Raw genomic sequence first — 21,940 nt, 5'->3', positions numbered from 1 at the left:
ACACAGAGCTGTGGTTTGGCCCCGCCCCCTCTCTCTCCTGATCGGCTGACTGACTTTAACAGCCGCTGGAGCCAATGGCACCGCGGCTGTGTCTCAGCCAATCAGGAAGGAGAGTGTACCGGACAGCCGAGGGGACGCGTGGACATCGCTGGACAGGGATGAGGCTCCGATAACTATTAGGAGGTGACGGGAAGGCTGCTACACCCAGAAGGTTTTTTATCTTAATGGATTAAATGCATTAAGATAAAAAACCTTCTGACTTTAAAACTCCTTTAATTCATTTGAAAATCGAAGGGACAACCTTTGGTGGGGGCTCCCACCTCTTTCTGGAAACTTGGCATTTGTCTTCCTTGTGAGTTCCCCTTGTGGGTTAAAACTCACTTTACTTGTGCTCTGACACTCCAGCATCACAAAACCTTTTTTTTCTTTCTTTATTTTTTATTTTTTTTTATTATTATTTTTATTGTAAAAAAAAAAGTGATATCATTACATGTAGAATGTGCAGTATATCACAAAAGTGAGTACACCCCTCACATTTTTGTAAATATTTTATTATTTCTTTTCATGTGACAACACCGAAGAAATGACACTTTGCTACAATGTAAGGTAGTGATTGTAAAGCTTATATAACAGTGTAAATTTGCTGTCCTCTCAAAATAACTCAACACACAGCCATTAATGTCTAAACCGCTGGCAACAAAAGTGAGTACACCCCTAAGTAAAAATGTCCAAATTGGGCCCAAAGTGGCAATATTTTTTTTATTTTTTTTCACAAAATATTGCTTTATTAAAGTAATAAAAACAGGTAACATTGAACATACAGTGTTATTAGATATACATAGCTAATAATAGCATAATATTGGTTGGACAAAAGATACAGTATTACTGTAACAGAAGAAGGAACATATCAGTATCTAATGTCCAAAATCAAGTGTATTGAGCATTTCTTATTGTGATACCACTGGGCGGTAACTTTGTTTTAAACATTAAGAAATGTGTGTTGAGTCATCAAGAAAGTGGCAATATTTTATGTGGCCACCATTATTTTCCAGCACTGCCTTAACCCTCTTGGGCATGGAGTTTACCCGAGCTTCACAGGTTGCCACTACAGTCCTCTTCCACTTCTCCATGAGGACATCATGGAGCTGATGGAAGTTGGAAACCTTGCGCTCCTCCACCTTCCATTTGAGGATCCCCCACAGATGCTCAGTAGGGTTTAGGCCTGGAGACATGCTTGGTCAGTCCATCACCTTTACCCTCAGCTTCTTTAGCAAGGCAGTGGTCGACTGGGAGGTGTGTTTGGGGTCGTTCTTATGTTGGAATATTGCCCTGCAGCCCAGTCTCCGAAGGGAGGAGATCATGCTCTGCTTCAGTATGTCTCAGTACTTGCTGGCATTCATGGTTCCCTCAATGAACTGTAGCTCCCCAGTGCCAGCAGCACTCATGCAGCCCCAGACCATGACACTCCTACCACCATGCTTGACTGTAGGCAAGACACGCTTGTCTTTGTACTCCTCACCTGGTTGCCACCACACACGCTTGACACCTCCTCAACCTCTGCAGCAATGCTGGCAGCACTCATAAGTCTATTTCCCAAAGACAGCCTCTGGCTATGATGCTGAACACGTGCACTCAACTTCTTTGGTCGACCATGGCGAGGCCTGTTCTAAGTGGAACCTGTCCTGTTAAACCGCTGTATGGTTTTGGCCACCACGCTGCAGCTCAGTTGCAGGGTCTTGGCAATCTTCTTATAGCCTAGGCCAACAATTCTTTTTTCAGATCCTCCAAGAGTTCTTTGCCATGAGGTGCCATGTTAAACTTCCAGTGACCAGTATGAGAGAGTGAGAGCGATAACACCAAATTTAACACACCTGTTCCCCATTCACACCTGAGACCTTGTAACACTAACGAGTCACATGACACCAGGGAGGGAAAGTAGCTAATTGGGCCCAATTTGGACATTTTTGATTTAGGGGTGTACTCACTTTTGTTGCCAGCGGTTTAGACATTAATGGCTATGTGTTGCGTTATTTTGAGGGGACAGTAAATTTACACTGTTATACAAGCTGTACACTCACTGCTTTACATTGTATCAAAGTGTCATTTCTTCAGTGTTACATGAAACGATATAATAAAATATTTACAAAAATGTGGGGGTTTACTCACTTTTGTGAGATACTGTACAAAATACTATGCCACACATTTATAACATATGGGCACAAAGGAACACTGAAAAATAGAAAACATCATCCACTGGTTGCGAGTCTCTGCAAGTTATCTGAGACAATATCAAAATAAACAAAACAATAAATGGGTCGTCACAGGAGCTTTTATTATGTCACAAAGCTTCTGGGAGGGTGCTGTTCAGTCTTTAGCAAATCTCTATTCGGCTAAAGCTGGGTCAATCAGCAACAGTTCTGAGGTGGTTTGCATAATTTCTCCTTTAGGATCTGACTGACATCCTGGATCTCTCTGGATTGTCCCTGCTTGGAGTCTTTATTGGCTTCGTCTGACATAGATCCCTCCTCTGTTATCCATGGAGGGATTTTACATGACTATGTTGGAATTTATGCAAACATTTACTGCCAGGAATGTGGGCTTTGAATGCAGGGGCTTCAAGCATATTTTTATGTGGTAGATGCATGTTTGGGAACTCAAGCAACCCACATCTGCTTTCTTTAAGGTTACAAATCTGGGCTCCCCTTAAAGTCCCCAACCCGTCACAACCTTCCCAGCACGCTTGTAACTAGAGCGAGTTTTGTATTGTGACTGGTCCGCTCCTGGCAAGTTATTTTCCTTTCCCAAACATATTGCCTAACAATAGTCTAAAAAGAAGGCTTTTGTAGAGAAATGGTCCCTCCTCGTGGTGGATCCTGCCATTTCTTGCCTTTACAAAACCCTGACTGTCCCTATTGAGAACATTCTAGTATTGAAATATTTTTAGAACATTCTAGTATTGAAAGATTTTGTTGATAAAAGTCTGGAAATCCTTTCTAAATCTCTTCTTTCCTTGCTGTGCAAGCTGCTATTGCTGTCATGGCTATTTGCCAGACCTTAGGGGTCTGGACTAAGGATTTCAGATGTGTCTAAACTAAAGCTTGCCATACATGACTGCACTCGGCTCATAAAAAAATGTATTATTTTTTTTTAATTGATTTTCGTTGAAGTAGTCGTGTGTCCAATCAGATGCAGTCAATGTTCAGGCATTCTGACAGCTGTGAATGCTGGCTATCAGAATACAATAGCGGTCAGGGTAGATTCCATCATCCACACTGTGTAGTGTGGATAAAGGAATCAATTAGATTTTTCTCCTTCAGTCTGTGTGTTTACATATATAAAAGTGAGAATCAAGTAGAACACTGCGCTGATGAGGGGAGCTGCTAGCACTTGGAATAGTGATACAGGCTTCCAAAAACCAACAAATAAACAAATAGTGCAGCACTGATGATAATAAAATACACCCTGGAACCAGTTTTGTGCCTGTATAGACTGTGGGAGCTTGATACCTGCCTATGTATGTGAGGATTGATGACCACCCTTAGAGTTTATGGATGGAGGTCTGTTTGCTTGATTTGATTATTTACTACCTTATTATCCACCTGAAATATTGGAAGGAAAGACAGATGACCATTTCTTATGGATAGAGATTGTGCCTGGTTTGACCACCTATAATTTAAGGGTCCATTTGATCTGGTAAGGAGATTCCCTTATCATATAGGGTGTGAAGTTTCCTTCCTGGTTTTCTAGTCACCCTCTTTTACTATCTGAGTGTGGTTCCTTTGGGATCGATGGTGTCATCTACCCCCCTTTTTTGCTTCTGGACCGGATTACCTTTTATGGACATTTTATAAATTTGATTATTTATTAGTTTAAATTATGATCACTTTGATAATCTTGTATTTTATTATCATCAGCTATTTGTTTATTTTTCTTTTTTTACATATATAAAAGGTCAGGCTCCTGACACAGTCTTATCACAACAGAACTCATGCCTGTTGCCCTACACTACTGTGTTGATGGACTTGTGACAATCGTATGTCTATGAGTCAGTCAACTCTCTGTGCTTATGTATAGGACTCTTTGATTTGAATGTTTGCCTGCTGAACAGCAGTGCAAAAAATGCTTGCTGCTTTTGCCATTTTAGGGCAATGCCTTTTTGATACTTCCCTGGAAAACTTGGCCACTTGGTGGGCAAAGTAACCTTTTTTTGTTTGTAAAAAGCTAAAACTCAACCTGGAAAACCTCCTTCCTCTGCAACCAGAGTTCCTTTCTCTTCTCTTGCGTCTCTAAGCCCCAGACCAAAACAATCAAGTTTGGGACTCTGTTACCTCACATACCTTGAATGCTGATACCTTCCAGAGGCAATTATTTCTCATAATGAGGGGATGCCACCACTTTCCAAAGTGAGGGGAACGGCTGTTAGCCTTTGCAATCACCTGGACTGATAGCACTAGACGCATGGGGGAGGGATATGGTGTCCAGGGGTTACACGCTAGAATTTCAAACTCTACCTTTGACCCATTTTAGTTGTGATGAATTTAAGGATAGGCAGGTGTCATGTAACTTGTACCTCTAGATAAATGTACAAAACAAGATCTCCTTTTTGTACAGCTTCCGAGGATGTCAATTGATCTTTTACTAAAGAAAGATCATGCAGTTTATCTATGGACTTTTGCTTCAATTTGTTACATTTGTTTAAAAAGGCTTTCCTCCGTAATAACCACTTCAGCTGCATGTACTGTATGCAGAAAGAGTTTCTCCTCAAACCTTATAAAATAACAGATACCTGATATATGTAAAACAGTTGCAAAGTACCATATACACTTTATTTTTTGTCAAATAGCACAGTATATGTAGAAGAGGGTTTCCCAGAGCGACAGATAGCAGATCTTGTAAACAAATGGCAACTGCCCCCACCTATAACTGGCCTTCGCAGCAAGGAACCCATGGAAGGGTGACGCATATCAAACAAAACCAAAGAAAATTCCCAGCTTAATTTACCAGCCAGCCTGCAACCAACCAAACTATCCTGTCTAACAGTTTGCGGTAAAAACAGGGCTTTAGTTTGCACACATTTGCAAGTACTATCTGCAGTCTTAACTCTAAATTTTGAGTGTCCCAATAGTAGAAGAATATTCATAATAATGGATATATAGAGGTCAGATGAGCCTGGAGAAAGCCCACTCCTCCTTTAAAGGCACAGGAGCGCAATGGACACCCAGCATATAGCACAATGGCAGCAACGGTGTCCAGTGCATCCTCTCACCAGTTTTCCAGCAGTACAAAAAAGTGATCCACTGCAGGACGCTTATTCAGAGTGGGGCAAGGGCTGGCCAAACATGTGAACGAGCCCCTAATTGCGTGTGTACTAAAAAAATCAGCAGTCTTTAAAATTATATCCTAGCCCCTTGCCAACGGTCATTTGCCCTGGGTACTATTTTGGCCAGGGTAAAGCTGTAAATTCAACACACATTTTGTGTAATAATTGGTTAATTGGTATGGTGGGTGTATAGTTATGTTTTTCTGTTCTTCTGCATTGCAGGACCCATCTTCGGAAGAGCGATTTCATGTAGAGCTTCATTTCAGTCCAGGAGTCAAAGGCTGTGAAGAAGATGAAAAAGCCCCCCTGGGATTTGGATTTCGACCAGCTTCAGCTGAAGTAGGCAGATACACATCTCTCTGAATGCCTATAATGCAATCTAGCATGCTGGAAAAACTGTTCAGTGCCTGTATAGTACTGTGGCATGTTATTTATTACTAACAAAATCATTTTTTAGGCTATTTTCAGTTTCTCAAACAGCATTTATTCTAACAGTAATACCTAAAGTATATGTGAAGTCTTACCTTGTAAAACAACCTATTCTGTTTAAAATAGAAATGAAAGGCAAAATGTCTGTGTGTGTGTATATAATATATACTGTGTGTGTGTGTATATATATATGTATATATATATATATATATATATATATAGTATAAAATTTTTAAATACTACCGTATTTTCCGGCGTATAAGACGACTGGGCGTATAAGACGACCCCCCCCCCTAATTTTCATCTACCGGTAATACTTATACTTAGGTTACCTTGGATATATTATACTCGGCGTATAAGACGACCCCCCATTTTTGGGGGATTTTTTTGAGGTTCAAAAGTAGTCTTATACGCCAGAAAATACAGTATGTGTGTATATATATATATATATATATATATATATATATATATATATATATATATATATATATATATACAGTAATCCCCCGCTACATCGCGGTTCAGTTTTTGCGGTCCCGGTAATTCGCGGTTTTTTTTGTAATGTTATTTTACTATATAAATCATTAAAAATGAAATATTTTTGTGTTTTTCATAGCTCTTGCTCTGTCTCTAAGTATCTTTTATGTGTTTAAATGAGTTTCTATTGTTTTAAAAGTGTGTTTAAAGACCTTAAAATGCTTCTACACGTACAGTGACAGTAAAAAATCATGCCTACAATGCATTTTAATAGGGTTTTTCTATTTCGCGGAATTTCACTTTTCGCGGCTGGGTCCGGAACGTAACCCCCGCAATGGAGGGGGGTTTACTGTATATAGTTTATCATTATAAATACATTTTCTCTTTCACTGACAGACACAGCTTCAAGTCTTCAGACCATTGGGCTTATGCTCTTGCTCTCTAGGAGTAGAACTAGGCGGAATCCTTTTTGGTTACACCCCTGGGGCAGTCCCAGAGGGTATACCGACACTTCGTGCTGTAGGACCCCAGTTTTTTCTGCCTAGTCAGGAGTAAGGACCGGCTCTCTGCGTGGATCTGCGGCCCTTTCTTCTTTTTTTTTTTTTTTTTTCCCCCTTTTTTTAAGCCCTGCCGGATTATAAACAGAGCATCGGCTGTCATACGAAGCCCCAACTCCTGGACCGGCTCCTATGATAGACAGCAGATTGGTGACATCTATCATAGGAGCCGGTCCAGGAGGCAGGGTTTCGTATGATCGCAGTCGCCGGATAAGCAGGAGATCCCCGCTCTGTGTAATCCAGCGGCTCTCTTTTCATTGCAGACTGCATTGGATGTGCATGCACTGGTGAGGCTGCATTGGATGGGCATGCACTTGTTAGGCTGCATTGGATTGGCACTGATCAGCCTGCATTTGATGGGCACGCACTGGTGAAGCTGCAATGGATGGGCATGCACTGGTGAGGCTGCATTGGATGGGCACTGATCAGGCTGCATTGGATGGGCATGCACTGGGGAGGCTGCATTGGATGGGCACTGATCTAGCTGCATTGGATGGGCATGCACTGGTGAAGTTGCATTGCATCTGCACTGTTTAGGCTGCATTGGATGGGCACGCACTAGGCTGCAAGTGCTGTGCCATCTCCCGGCTGCTGCGGGAGACTTATGATGTTTGCAGTGAGTCACAGAGCCGCTGCTTTGTGTATAGTTCCGGCTCTGTCACAGGCAGAGTGATATGAGATGCACTCCACCTGTGACAGGAGCCATACATGAAGTACATGCAGTACCCGCCAGCAGTAACCGCACCAGCAGTACCCGCCATCAGTAACCGCCAGCAGTCTGCAAAATAAGTAGAGAAGGTATGTGCATTAGTGTGTGTAAATTGTTGCAATATGTTTTTTAATAACTAATTGTGTTTTGTCATAATATATCATGTCCTTGTTCATACATGTATGAATAAGGACATAACATTTTCTGGCTGCCTAAGTCATATGTGCTAGGGGTGCAACTATTCCCCAGCACATAACTGTAAATATCCCAGCATGTGCAGTGTTTCTGACTCCTACCACCACGACCACTTTAAATCACTGAAGTGGTCATGGTGGTTAGAGTGTTCCTTTAATATCTCTCAGAAGTAAACCTCTGTATACTGATTCCAGCGGCGCGGGAAGGGATTCCGGCATTTTATTACTTGTGTATACCTTAACTATAGTATATATTTTATACGCGACCCGAGAAAATTTGTCTACACTCAATGTGGCCCAGAGAAGCCAAAAGGTTGGACACCCACGTCCTAGATCCTTACGGTCTTTCCAGTCTGACCTGCAAGCGCGACCCAACTGTTAGCTCCGCGCTAGGTTGGCCACGACATAGCCCCACTGGACAGACCGGTGAGTAACACCTCGTGAGGTTGCATAGCCCTGGTCACGACCGCAGTCACAACCAGAGTCGCAGCGTGCCTCAGGCTGCAGCACCCCCATTCCAAGATTGTGCGGTGGCCTGCTGGTAGTGGCGCCCACCTGGTGACTGTGGTATGGTGAGCAGTGTCCCCCCCCTCCTTTCCTGCAAAATTGCTAGGTTGGTCGTGGGCCCCCCCCTGGGCAAGGTAGCCCCCCCCCGTGTCCTTCCTCCCCCTTGTGCTTCCCCCTCCTGCTTGCATGGTACCCCCTTAAATTGGTGCCCTATCTGTTCCCTGTCCCACGTCCCCCCGGCCTCTGTTTGGGGGCATCAGTGAAATTGGGTAGGGGGGCTGCATGGTGCTGGGCTGGAGGAGCGGTGGGTGATGCCTCTGTCGGCCCCTGTTGGGAGTGTCCTGGGTGCTGTGGGGGGGGTCCCCTCCTGGGGTCTGTGAATTTTTGCGTGGGTTCCTGGACCTTGCTCATTCAGAACAAATGGGACCACAAACTGATTCGGTTTGGTTATAAGATCGGGTTTCAGTCCTTGCCTCCGACAAAGTTCTTTCCTTCTAACTTACAGCTGCCTCCAGAGCGGCTACAGGCCCTCAACGGAGCAGTGCAGGACCTGTTAGCAAAAGGAGTTATTATGCTGGTTCCAGAGGCTAAACGTTTCCAAGGTTTTTATTCAAATCTGTTTACAGTTCCCAGGCCAAGAAGGCAAGGTTCGTCCGATCTTGGATCTCAAGGCTCTGAACCACTTTGTGCGCGTTCAGAGATTTCGGATGGAGTCCATCCGCACGGTAGTAGCTTTCCTTTATTAAGGGGATCTTCTGGCTTCTATTGATCTCAAGGATGCTTACCTTCATATTCCAATATATGTCGGGCATCAGCGTTTTCTTTGTTTTGCCGTGGGCGAGGAGCATTATCAATTTGTGGCGTTACCCTTTGGTATTGCCTCAGCTCCTCGAGTGTTCACAAAGGTTTTTGCCCCATTTCTGGCCTTGTTATGGCAGAAGGGGATTGCGGTACTGGGTTTCCTGGATTATCTGCTTCTGCGTGTAGAGTCTTCCTTGGCTCTAGAAGCCGACTTGGAGGTTGCAATGCGAACTCTGCAGGAGTTCGGGTGGACACTGAATTTTCAGAAATCGGCACTGTCTCCATCCATAAAGCTGGACTACTTGGGTCTGACGCTGGACTCAGCATTAGCCCCGGTGTTTCTTCCTCAGACAAAACTGCTGAAGCTACAGGAGGTTGTTCGGCCCCTGTTGTCCAACCATCAATCATCACGCAGGAATTGAATGCAAGTGTTGGGTCTGTTGGTCTCAACCTTTTGAGGCAGTTTAGTTTGCGCAGTTCCACGCCAGACCATTGCAAAGGGAGATTCTGATCAAATGGAACAAGGATCCACTGTCATTGGACCATCTGATTTTGTTGAATCAGGGTTCGAGGGAGTCTCTCCTATGGTGGCTCTGCTCCTCGGCCCTTCGTCTGGGAAAATCTTTTTCTTCCCCTGTATTGGACTGTAATCACCACGGATGCCAGTCTGTCCGGATGGGGAGGTCTCTTGGGAGTGTGTTCGGTCCAAGGTGTCTGGACTCGGGAGGAGTCCAGGTTGCTGAATCAGCATCCTGGAAATTCAGGCGATCACACTTTGTCTGTCTCAATGGACGGATTGTCTGCAGGAGCGCCCTGTGCGGATACAATTGGACAATGCTACAGCTGTGGCATATGCCAATCATCAAGGAGGCACAAAGAGTGCCCTGGCAGACCGGGGAGGGGCCAGCATCTTGAGGTGGGCAGAACGATATGTTCCAGCTCTCTCTGCTGTGCACATTCTGGGGGTAGAGAATTGGCAAGCGGACTATCTCAGTCGGCAGACGTTGGATCCGGGAGAATGGTCTCTTCACCCAGAGGTTTTTTATCAACTGTGTCTTCAGTGGGGGACCCCTGATGTAAACCTGCTGGCTTCCCGACTCAGCAGGAAGGTACAGAGGTTCGTGTCAAGGATTCGGGATCCTCTGGGCGATGCAGCGGATGCTCTGGTGGCCCCTTGGGGTCAGTATCGTCTGATGTACGCCTTTTCCTCCAATACAACTTCTGTCAAGACTGCTACACAGAATCGAGGTAGAAGGAATTCCAGTGATTCTGGTGGCACCAGACTGGCCTCGCCGCTCTTGGTACGCAGGCCTGGTAAGGCTGGTAGCAGATGTCCCTTGGAAACTTCCTCTCAGTTAAGATCTTCTGTCTCAGGGACCAGTCTTCCATCCTGCTTCATGGTCGCTGGCTTTAATGGCGTGGCTATTGAAAGCCAGGTGCTGAAAGACAGAGGGCTGTCGGAGTCGGTGATTTCTATGCTGTTGAAGGCTAGGAAATCTACTTCCAAGAAGCTTTATCATAGAGTTTGGAAGGGGTATATTATTTGGTGTGAGTCTCGGGGGGCTCATTTTCTGTGTCTCACCTGTTGGAGTTTCTACAATTGGGTTTAGATCAAGGTTTAGCTCTGGGCACCATCAAGAGCCAGATTTCCACCTTGGCTATTTTGTTCCAAAGGCCGTTGGCGGCAAAGTTTTTGGTTCACACTTTTGTGCAGGGAGTTCGCTATCTGGGTCCTCCGATGCGATCCCTGGTCCCTCCGTGGGATCTCAATTTGTTTCGGTCCGCATCAAAGGCCTTCTCTATTCGAGAATTTCCTCTGCTCACTCTGTCGCAGAAGGTGGCTTTCTTAGTAGCTAATACTTCTGCACGTCGCATTTTTGAGTTGGCTGCGTTGTCCTGTCGGTCACCTTACTTGGTGATTCATAGGGTCAAGGTGGTGTTACGACCCTGTCAGGCGTTCCTTCCTAAGGTTGTTTCGGGGTTTCATTTGAATGAAGACATAGGGACAGTAGCACAATGTCCTAAGCCTAAACATCCTAAGGAAATTGCCTTACATTCCTTAGAAATGGTACGCGCAATTCGGGTTTACCTGGATTTGCTGTGTTTTTTCCCACTTCTCATGTTGACACTGCTTTGGGACATCACAATGGTCCTAAGACTTGAAGCTGTGTCTGTGTCTCTATCAGTGAACGAAAGAGAAAACTGTATTTTTGTCTTTCCGTGAAATACTTTTCTCTGAGGTTCACTGACAGACACAGCACCCGCCCCTCTGTTGGGGTTGAGTTATTTGTTTTTCTGACACTGCTTGTTACAAACTGGGGCCTACAGCAGGAAGTGATGGTATACCCTCTGGGACTGCCCCAGGGGCGTAACCAAAAAGGTTTCTGCCTAGTCCGAATCCTGGAGAGCAAGAGCATAATCCCAATGGTCTGAAGACTTGAAGCTGTGTCTGTCAGTGAACCTCAGAGAAAAGGATTTTACAGTAATACAAAAGTCCATTTTTTTTCTTTATAAGTGATCACAGAAGCTCTGTTCTCCGCTGCAAGAGGTTGGGGTGGAGAAACAGCAGTTAGCACAAGTCTTGGCTATTTGTATATTCCTTAACCAATAACTTTCGTTGATCTGGGAGAAGGTCATATGATGTCCTCCCGCTTCGTAGATAAAGCTGATGACTGATCATTGTATCGGCTCGCTGCTGATATCATGTGACCACGATCACCATTTACAGCAGATCACATGACAGTTGTAAACAATGGATGGTTTCCTGTCATGCCATCCATTGTAAACAATTGTGTTGCTAGCTGTGATAGGTCAGTGATAACATTGTACAGACAGGGCCTATCACAGCCCATCTGTACCATGTTATTAGCTCTGGCCAATCACAGCTAACCACAACAAAACAAATTGAATGAATCAATTTCATTCAGTAAAATACTTGCTTATAGCAATGAAATTCACTACTATAAGCAATCATAATGTCAGCAAAAAAAAAATACGTATCCCTCCCCTAGAGTTGTACAATCTTACTATGTTAACATTATATTGCTCTGATCACACTGTGTTAAAGAAAAAAGCCAATTAAAAAAAAAAAATAAACAAATTGTAATAAAAAATAAAAAACATTTAAAAAAAAATTAACATTTTTTTCCGTACTGTCACCAGTCAGTGTCCCTGATTACCACCACACCAGTTATATGTTGATGCTGTACTGCACTGGTGACAGCGCATATTTAAAAAACAAATGTTCACTTTTTTTTTTTTGTTTCTTCATTTTTCAAAAAATTACAACTTCAAAAAACTTGCCATGCCTCTTACTAAATACCACTGTCTTCTTTCAAAGAAAGGGGTAATTTGGGGCAGTGATCCCCAACCCTCGGGCCGCGGACTGGTACCGGTCCGTGAATCAAATGGTACCGGTCCGCCCAAAGAACATTACATTATTTCCATTTTAGAAAAAAAAATTTCAGAATAGGGTGGACCCAGGGCGCAGATCAGTGCGCCCTGAGCCCACCCATTTGTGTGACAATAGCGAATGAATATTCACTATTGTCACATGGATCCTCCTCCTGGCCAATCAGGAAGCTGGTCTGAGACCCGTTTCCTGATTGGCCGAAAGGCGAACCCATGCCATTGGCCAAGGAGGAGGAGGGAGGACTCGAGAAGACGCGGGGAGACTGAGGAGAAGCCGCCGCTGAAAATCAGGTAAGTGCGCTGGTCACTGTGCATTGATTGGGGGCACGCTGGTCACTGTGCATTGATTGGGGGCACGCTGGTCACTGTGCATTGATTGGGGGCATGCTGGTCACTGTGCATTGATTGGGGGCACACTGTGGCACTCTGCATTGATTGGGGGCACGCTGTGGCACTCTGCATTGATTGGGGGCACGCTGTGGCACTCTGCATTGATTGGGGGCACGCTGTAGCACTCTGCATTGATCGGGAGCACGCTGTGGCACTCTGCATTGATTGGGGTCACGCTGTGGCACTCTGCATTGATTGGGGGCACGCTGTGGCACTCTGCATTGATTGGGGGCACGCTGTGGCACTCTGCATTGATGGGGGCACGCTGTGACACTCTGCATTGATTGGGGGCACGATGTGGCACTCTGCATTGATGGGGGCACGCTGTGGCACTCTGCATTGATTGGGGGCACGCCCCCCCCCTTTTAATTATCAACCGTTGACCGGTCCGCAGCGATAAAAAGGTTGGGGTGCACTGATTTGGTGGATATTCGTACTGTCCTGACATTTTTGGGCCTCAAGAAATGAGAAAGGCTGTGTCAGTACATCAGGATTGATCAATTTTCAGATCCAGTGCCTTGCAAAAGTATTCGGCCCCCTTGAACTTTGCGACCTTTTGCCACATTTCAGGCTTCAAACATAAAGATATAAAACTGTAATTTTTTGTGAAGAATCAACAACAAGTGGGACACAATCATGAAGTGGAACGAAATTTATTGGATATTTCAAACTTTTTTAACAAATAAAAAACTGAAAAATTGGGCGTGCAAAATTATTCAGCCCCCTTAAGTTAATACTTTGTAGCGCCACCTTTTGCTGCGATTACAGCTGTAAGTCGCTTGGGGTATGTCTCTTATCAGTTTTGCACATCGAGAGACTGAAATATTTACCCATTCCTCCTTGCAAAACAGCTCGAGCTCAGTGAGGTTGGATGGAGAGCGTTTGTGAACAGCAGTTTTCAGTTCTTTCCACAGATTCTCGATTGGATTCAGGTCTGGACTTTGACTTGGCCATTCTAACACCTGGATATGTTCATTTGTGAACCATTCCATTGTAGATTTTGCTTTATGTTTTGTATCATTGTCTTGTTGGAAGACAAATCTCCGTCCCAGTCTCAGGTCTTTTGCAGACTCCATCAGGTTTTCTTCCAGAATGGTCCTGTATTTAGCTCCATCCATCTTCCCATCAATTTTAACCATCTTCCCTGTCTTTGCTGAAGAAAAGCAGGCCCAAACCATGATGCTGCCACCACCATGTTTGACAGTGGGGATGGTGTGTTCAGGGTGATGAGCTGTGTTGCTTTTACGCCAAACATAACGTTTTGCATTGTTGCCAAAAAGTTTGATTTTGGTTTCATCTGACCTGAGCACCTTCTTCCACATGTTTGGTGTGTCTCCCAGGTGGCTTGTGGCAAACTTTAAACAACACTTTTTATGGATATCTTTAAGAAATGGCTTTCTTCTTGCCACTCTTCCATAAAGGCCAGATTTGTGCAGTATACGACTGATTATTGTCCTATGGACAGAGTCTCCCACCTCAGCTGTAGATCTCTGCAGTTCATCCAGAGTGATCATGGGCCTCTTGGCTTCATCTCTGATCAGTCTTCTCCTTGTATGAGCTGAAAGTTTAGAGGGATGGCCAGGTCTTCGTAGATTTGCAGTGGTCTGATACTCCTTCCATTTCAATATTATCGCTTGCACAGTGCTCCTTGGGATGTTTAAAGCTTGGGAAATTTTTTTGTATCCAAATCCAGCTTTAAACTTCTCCACAACGGTATCTCGGACCTGCCTGGTTTGTTTCTTGTTCTTCATGATGCTCTCTGCGCTTTAAACGGACCTCTGAGACTATCACAGTGCAGGTGCATTTATACGGAGACTTGATTACACACAGGTGGATTCTATTTATCATCATTAGTCATTTAGGTCAACATTGGATCATTTAGAGATCCTCACTGAACTTCTGGAGAGAGTTTGCTGCACTGAAAGTAAAGGGGCTGAATAATTTTGCACCCCCAATTTTTCAGTTTTTTATTTGTTAACAAAGTTTGAAATATCCAATAAATTTCGTTCCACTTCATGATTGTGTCCCACTTGTTGATTCTTACAGTTTTATATCTTTGTTTGAAGCCTGAAATGTGGCAAAAGGTTGCAAAGTTCAAGGGGGCCGAATACTTTTGCAAGGCACTGTATATACCATAGTTTGTGGACTCTATACTTTCCTACTTTCAAGATTTGTTGTACCCTTAGGCGTGAAGAGGATTAAAGGATAACTTCACCATTTGGAACACGTTACATGTTCCTCTTGTATTTAGAGTGGAACATGCAGCCATTACCCCCCCCCCCCACACCCCCATGACCAGTGTCAGTGGGCCAGCATCTTCTCAGGGCCGCTGTCACTCTTAAATAAAATGTGGCCGTGCGGGGCTCCACCCCATCTGGCCGCGTCACTCATTCAGAGTCCTCTGTGAATGGGAAACTAAAGCCCCGTACACACGCACAGATTGTTGGCCGTAAATTGTTGGCCAATGTCCGAACGGCCGATTGTAGGCTTGTTAGTATGATGCTTCCGACAACCAACTGCGAATTTTCGGCCGAAAAAAATCTGGTGTGCATGCTATAAAATTTTTGTTGGCCAACAACAGAACGGCCGATTGTTCCTCAGTCAGTACAGATTTCGGCAGACAAAAATCAGATGAGCAAGACTGGGCATGCTCAGAGAAGAAAAAACACACGGAAAGTCAACCATCACATGACATCACTTCTGAAGTTGGTTTTTGTTGGCCAACTAAAGTCCAGTGCAAGTCTAGAGCACATTTCAACCAACAAACAACACTGGACAAAAGACGGTCGATCGGTCGGCCAACAATCTATGCGTGTGTACGAGGCTTTAGTCCCAACATAACATAATTTGCAGCTGTCGGTTTGTAGTTTTCAATTAACTACCACTGCGCTGTTGAGCACTGTGGTAGTTCATTCATTATTCTTGTCAGTGAGTATCTTCTTGCTTGCACGAGGTAAGACCAGATACCCTAGGAGGTCTGCATGGCATCAGTGTTCTCCTGATCGTGGGTGCAATGCTCCCAAAACAATAAATAGCAAAAAAATGTGCATTTATTATTTATTGTTAAAAGGTGAACTTATCCTTTAACACAGAACAGTTTTAGAGCCCATTCACACTAGCACGACTTGTGAGGCGACTTATGTCGCCCTAGGTCGCTTGACATAACAAAAGCAATGTTAATCAATCAGTGTCGTCTTAATTGGCACTACTGAAGTCGCTCCGACTTCAGAAAAGGGTCCTGTACTACTTTGAGGCTACCTGTGATCAGACTTGTCCCATATACTTCAATGGGAGTCGCCTCCTTATCTTAATTGAAGCGACTTGTTATCAGACTTTCCAGGAAGAAGAAAGAGATTAGCCAGGCATTCCCCACAGACAAAGTCGCCTGTCTCTTCAAAGTAGTGCACAAGTCTCTTCCAAGTCTCTAAACAAGTCTCTTCAAGTCACGGGGCGACTTTCTGGTCGCGGTAGTGCGAACCGGCTCTAACAGTGGATTATATCTAATTTCCAAAATGTTTTAGCATATAATGTCAACAGTCATATACTTTTATAGTTGTTTTAAATCGCATTGACCTATTACCACAGTAACAGGTTAAGGGGGGGCAGATCTTTACTCTAATACTGATTTGCAGAATCACATAAAATGCAGACATTATCTTATACATACATGTTCAGTACATAGCATTGTTTCTTTCACAAACTTCTCTTGCACACCCTAGGGGGCTCTTAAACCCAGATACATACTATATGTAAATCTGGACTTGCAGCCAACGTAGAAAGCTGTGGCAAGCCCCCGCTTCCCTCACTTCAAAGTGTATGCCTGTCAGACTGAGCTCTAGGGAGGCATCCACTTTGAATTGTAAAATCCAGGGACTGTGCCCCAGCTCTCAACCTTGGGATGTAAATGATATATCCCACCCCCATGTTCATGGATCCTTAGGGTGCATAGGAAGAATATTTAAAATAAAGGTTGCACAGTGCATTCGTGAAGCCAATTGCGCACTTTTATTTTGGAGACAGTCTAACTTTAACCCCTTCACACCGCTGTTACACATTTATGCGGGCCTCACTGCACTGGGCTTTTTTATGTAGGGTCACATATATGTGTTTTCTCCCCAGTGCAGCGATTCCCGGTTACCTGACCGATGTGGTAGCCTCTGATTGGTTACCACAGTGATCAATCACTGTGAAGCCCGCACCTGTATTTTTCCCTTCTGTGAATGGAAAAGAAGGATACAATGTATTTTTCTTGCTCCTTGCAGAAATAGGAAAAAAAAAGTGTTTGTAAATTTTGTTTTTTAAATGACTATTAAAAAGAAAGAAAAATACCTTGGTCAAGTTTTCAACTAGGTGAGTGCCAGGGTTAGTGTTTGGGTCAAGGTCAGTATATTTTGCATAAGATTTTTTTTTTTTCTTTAAATTGGCATCAGTGTCCGTTAATGTCGGCCTGTTTTAGGTAGGACTAAAAAAAAAACTTTTGCTTCTGGGCTGTACTACGGGTACAAGCAACAAATAACATACACATATGTGGTATCGTTGTGATCTTCAGGAGCAGGGACATTTATTTTTGGTTGTTCTTTGGTGGTAGGTATAGTAGTAATAAGAAATATACAGCTAAATTAAAAAAAAAAAAATGATTTTGATTTTTTTTTTTTTACTATTTTGGGCCATCTTTCCTTTTGATAATGAAAAACAAATCAAGGAGTTATCCACAACTATTTACTACCAAATAAAAGCCCCATTTTTCCTGAAAAAAACAAGCTATAATCGACCTGGATGCATAAAGTAGTTATGATATTTAAGGTTTTACTAACCCATGTCAAAATTGTGCTTAGGCATTTACATTTGTTTTACCCTTAGGTGTGAAGGGGTTCAAGGTAGTTTAATATTACTAATTTATTTGTTGTGCATACATGCCTTCGGATTACTGGCATTGACACAATACAGTCTTTACTACTGTTTTTTTATTTTTATTTTTTTATACCTTGTTATCAATAGAGTGAAGACAAAAAGACAGACCAGGGTAGTCTGGAAGACTTGTCCAAGGTGAAAGGCACAGATGATGTTGACAGATCCATACTGATGTCACCACTACCGTCTGAGCTAGTCAGCATCCACAGAAGGTCTCCCCTAACCCGTGCTAGGAAGACTGGGTCCATGGAGGTAAAAATTGAAGGGGCTTTACAAAAGATGATACAGTTTTAGAATTTAGTCTGAAATTTGGAATGGTTACTTTACAAATGATTTGCTCTTTGCTCTTTTCTTTCCCTGTTCTCAACAATAGAAATGAGTAAATGCAAAATATAATTTAATTTAAAAACCACAAAACTATAATTGTGTTTTAGATCATAGTAGTGCAAATATTGCAGATTGATTTGATTACTTGTATTTTTCTTTTTTTTATTAGGTAGTAAAAATGCGTCTCCTGAACATTTATTACCTGAAACTATTTATTTTGGGATATTTATTAGCACAGAAAATTAACATTATGATTATTTGACCATTACAGAATAAAAGGTTAAAGTAAAAGTCCACCCTAACACTAAAATCCCTGCATCTATAGACATCCACACTCTAACACTAATCTATCTAGTCTAGTAAAGAAGAAATCAGTATACATACATTTTTTGAAGCCGATCCGACACGATCCCATACTGAGCTGTCAGCCGCGGCTTCGCTGTGGAGGCGGTAGCAGAGGACACATCTGACATTGGAAGCCCCATAGTAAGTCTATGGGCGACGTCACTCCCCATTCATTTCACAGCCGTTGTTGGCCGTGTCCTCTGCAGAGCTTCCGCCGCTGGAGACCGGATCGGCTTTAAAAAAGGTATTTATAGTAATTTTTTCTTTACAGGGCTATATAGGTTAGCATTAGCTTGTTGGGTGTCTATGGATGCAGGGATTTTAGTTTTTGACTTATACTTGAAGCATAAAGTGACTAAATGTTGGCAAAAAAAATTGTATATACCGAAGATTTATAGTTTAGTTGAAAGTTAGACCTTTGCTGTTTGCCATTTTTCCTTTTGTTGTTTCCATGTCATGTGAAGAGCAACAGAGTTTGAATTGGTTATAAAGCTTTTGTGTAATATATGTTAATTTAAGACCCTTTTTTTGCTAAAACGGGATATTTAGTATATTTTAGGAAGTACTTTTGTCCTTACACAGAGTCATAATAACAGGGGTGAATTTCATTACAGGCCTGGGTAGTTATTCCTTTTTTTTGAACACCTTATTTAGTCCACCTTCATAGGATATGCAACACTCAGCTAAGTGAAACTTTTTTTACACCCCACTCCTAGCTTTGTACCATCTCACTAAACAGTTATTTATGTGTCCATTATTTGGAGAAATTATAGTTTTCCATTTTTTTTTTTTTTTTTTTTTTTTTTTTACTTTTTTAAGTGCAATGTTAAATTAATCTTCACGAACAGCTGCATATTGCTATGTAACAGTAAATCAAATTGCTTAAGGGACATATCATAAATATAGGCCAGTACATTTATTTCTTATGGAAATTTGTATGTACAACTTGACACAGTTTTTTGACCTCTTGATATACAATGCGGTTTGTGCCACCTACTACAAATAGAATTTCCGCTACAGTTTTTTTGTCTGTTACAATGAAGATCACCCCATGTCTTCCTTTGACCTTTCAATTACCACAATGGTGCTCTGAACCCAACACAAAGGCCTTTTTTCACATGGGTTTCAGCGTGTTTAAGAGCATTCTGAACAGCAAGCTTTTGTAAAGCATTTGCAGAGCTTTCAGCAAGCTTTGTTGATGCTTTTAAGGTACCATCAGTTCCAGTTTGTAAATGTTGAACATGTAACCTATTAGGAGTGCTGATTGCCATTTTAACCGGTTGCCGACCGCCACACGACTATATACTGCGGCGGTCAGCCCCGGCCAGGCAGAGTGACGTATGGGTACGTCACTCGCCTGTCACTGACTTGAGAGCCAATTGCGGGCAGGCGCGCGCCCGCCGAGGCTCGTTCACTGACAAGTCAGTGCGTGTGACTGGCGGACCCGATGTCCGCCGGTCACACTACGATCGCTCCGGTGAAGGGAGAAAGGCGGAGCGGCTTATGTAAACAAGCCGCCCGTCATTCTCCCTGGTGTAAAAATGAAGATCAGACGGTTCTACTATGTAGGACTGTTGATCTTTGTTTTTACACCAATAGCCATGTCCCTATACAGTTAGAATCACGCCCCTAGGACACACTTAACCCCTCCCTCTCCAATACAGTTAACCCCTTCCCTGCCAGTGTAATTTTTGCAGTAACAGTGCATATGTATAGCACTGATTACTGCAGTAATGTCACTGGTAACCCCAAAAGTGTCAAAAATGTCAGTCAAGGCTCCGATCTGTCTGCCGCAATGTCGCAGTACCGAAAAACAATCGCAGATCATCGCCATTACGCGTTAAAAAAAAAACACCAAAAATGACAAAAATCTTTCCCTTTGTTAGTAAACGTGATAACTTTTGCGCAAACCAATCAAAATACGCTTTTTGCGATTTTTTATTTTTTTTGCCAAACATATGTAGCATAAAACAAATTGGCCGAAAATGTTAAAAAATTTAGATTTTTACATTTTTTTTTTTTGAGGAATTTCATATAAAAAAAATGTGAAAAATATTGTTATTTTTGCAACATTGACGCTCTTTTTTTGTTTATAGCGCATGATCAAAAAACCGCACAGGTGATCAAAAACCACCAAAAGAAAGCTCTGTTTGTGGGGAAAAAAAGGACGCCAAATTCATTTAGGTACGACCGCGCAATTGTCCGTTAAAGTCACACAGTAAAAAATCGCAAAAAACCACCTGGTCTTTTAGCAGCCAAATCCTCCGGGAAGCTTGCTGAAAGCCCACTACAGCCAGCTAGCAGCTTGCTTAAAGTTGCAATCAGCACTCCCATCAGGATCTCTGTTCAACATTTACAAAGGGGAATTGAATGGTACTTTAAAAGCTTCAACAAAGCTTGCTGAAAGCTCTGTAAAATGCTTTGTCAAAGTTTGCTGCTCACGCTGTTCTTATACAAGCTGAAGCCCATGTGAAACAGGCCATAGATACAGTGTACTTCAGTAATATTCCCTGAAAAGTAACCGAGTCTGAAACAGATATGTGAACTAACAGAGTGATATTCTATACAATCAGTGATCTGCTTTATCCTGATATTCTAAAGCTAATACTCCACTAGAAAATGCTTTTGTTGTGCATACAACCATCAAAATTGATGAGATATGTATATCTCAAATTATAGGAATACTTTTTAATCTGAGTATAGCATTGAGTCAAACTCCTGGGATATTCATCTGGTCAGTTAAGTAGCAGAGGGGGTTGTTAATCATTTTCAGCTGCTTCAATGTTATTGAAATTAACAACAGGTGCACTAGATGGGCAACAATGAGACAACCTCCAAAACAGGAATAGTTTTACAGGTGGAGGCCACTGACAGTTTTCCCCTACTCCTCTTTTCTGACTTTTTTTTCCACTAGTTTTGCATTAGGCTAGGGTCAGTGTGCCTACTGGTAACATGAGGCGATACCTGGACCCTATAGAGGTTTTCACAGGCAGTCCAACTCCTTCACAATGGCACATCAATACGTGCCATTGCCAGAAGGTTTGCTGTGTCTCCCAGAACAATCTCAAGAGCATGGAGGAGATTCCAGGAGACAGACCATTGCTCTAGGAGAGCTGGACAGGGCCGTAGAAGGTCCTTAGCCCATTAACAGGACCAGTATCTCCTCCTTTGTGCAAGGAGGAACAGGATTAGCCCTGCCAAAATGACCTCCAGCAGGTTACTGGTGTGAATGTTTCTGAACAATCAGAAACCCACTTCAGGAATTGGCAAGGTCTGCTGGTCCCTCACTCCCACCCTCTGTCGCCATTCACCCGACGCGATGGTGACACCCTCTTTTTTTTTTTATTTCTGTTTCATTTTCATAAGCTATGACTGATTTGTTGTGCAGGTGTTCTCTGTTCTCCCTTACCTTTTAGGCAAAGCACTGCCCAGCATGCATAACTCTGTCTATAGATTACTGCATTGGTACTTTAGCTATCCTTTGGGATTCGCATCTGTTTACCCTACATTCCCCCTCTCCCCCTACCTCCCTCTTGCCCCTTCCCTCCCCTCATATCCCTTC

At 43.0% G+C, this 21,940-nt stretch overlaps 1 protein-coding gene across 11 annotated transcripts in view; it reads left to right on the top strand.

The window, feature by feature from the left end:
• PPIP5K1 (diphosphoinositol pentakisphosphate kinase 1) overlaps nt 1-21,940 on the top strand; it is a 431,068-nt gene that overhangs the window by 248,690 nt on the left and 160,438 nt on the right. For all 11 annotated transcript variants that reach the window (XM_082257041.1, XM_082257040.1, XM_082257039.1 and 8 more), the window contains exons 23-24: nt 5,543-5,659; nt 17,794-17,958. In XM_082257041.1, coding sequence (XP_082113167.1) covers nt 5,543-5,659; nt 17,794-17,958 — 282 coding nt within the window. The remainder of the gene's footprint in view (nt 1-5,542; nt 5,660-17,793; nt 17,959-21,940) is intronic.

Source organism: Pelophylax lessonae (genome assembly GCF_965119305.1).
Source record: "Pelophylax lessonae genome assembly, chromosome: 4".
In the NCBI taxonomy this organism is placed as follows: domain Eukaryota; kingdom Metazoa; phylum Chordata; class Amphibia; order Anura; family Ranidae; genus Pelophylax; species Pelophylax lessonae.
Note: the sequence above shows the minus strand (reverse complement) of the source record. Positions and strands in the feature narration are given on the sequence as shown.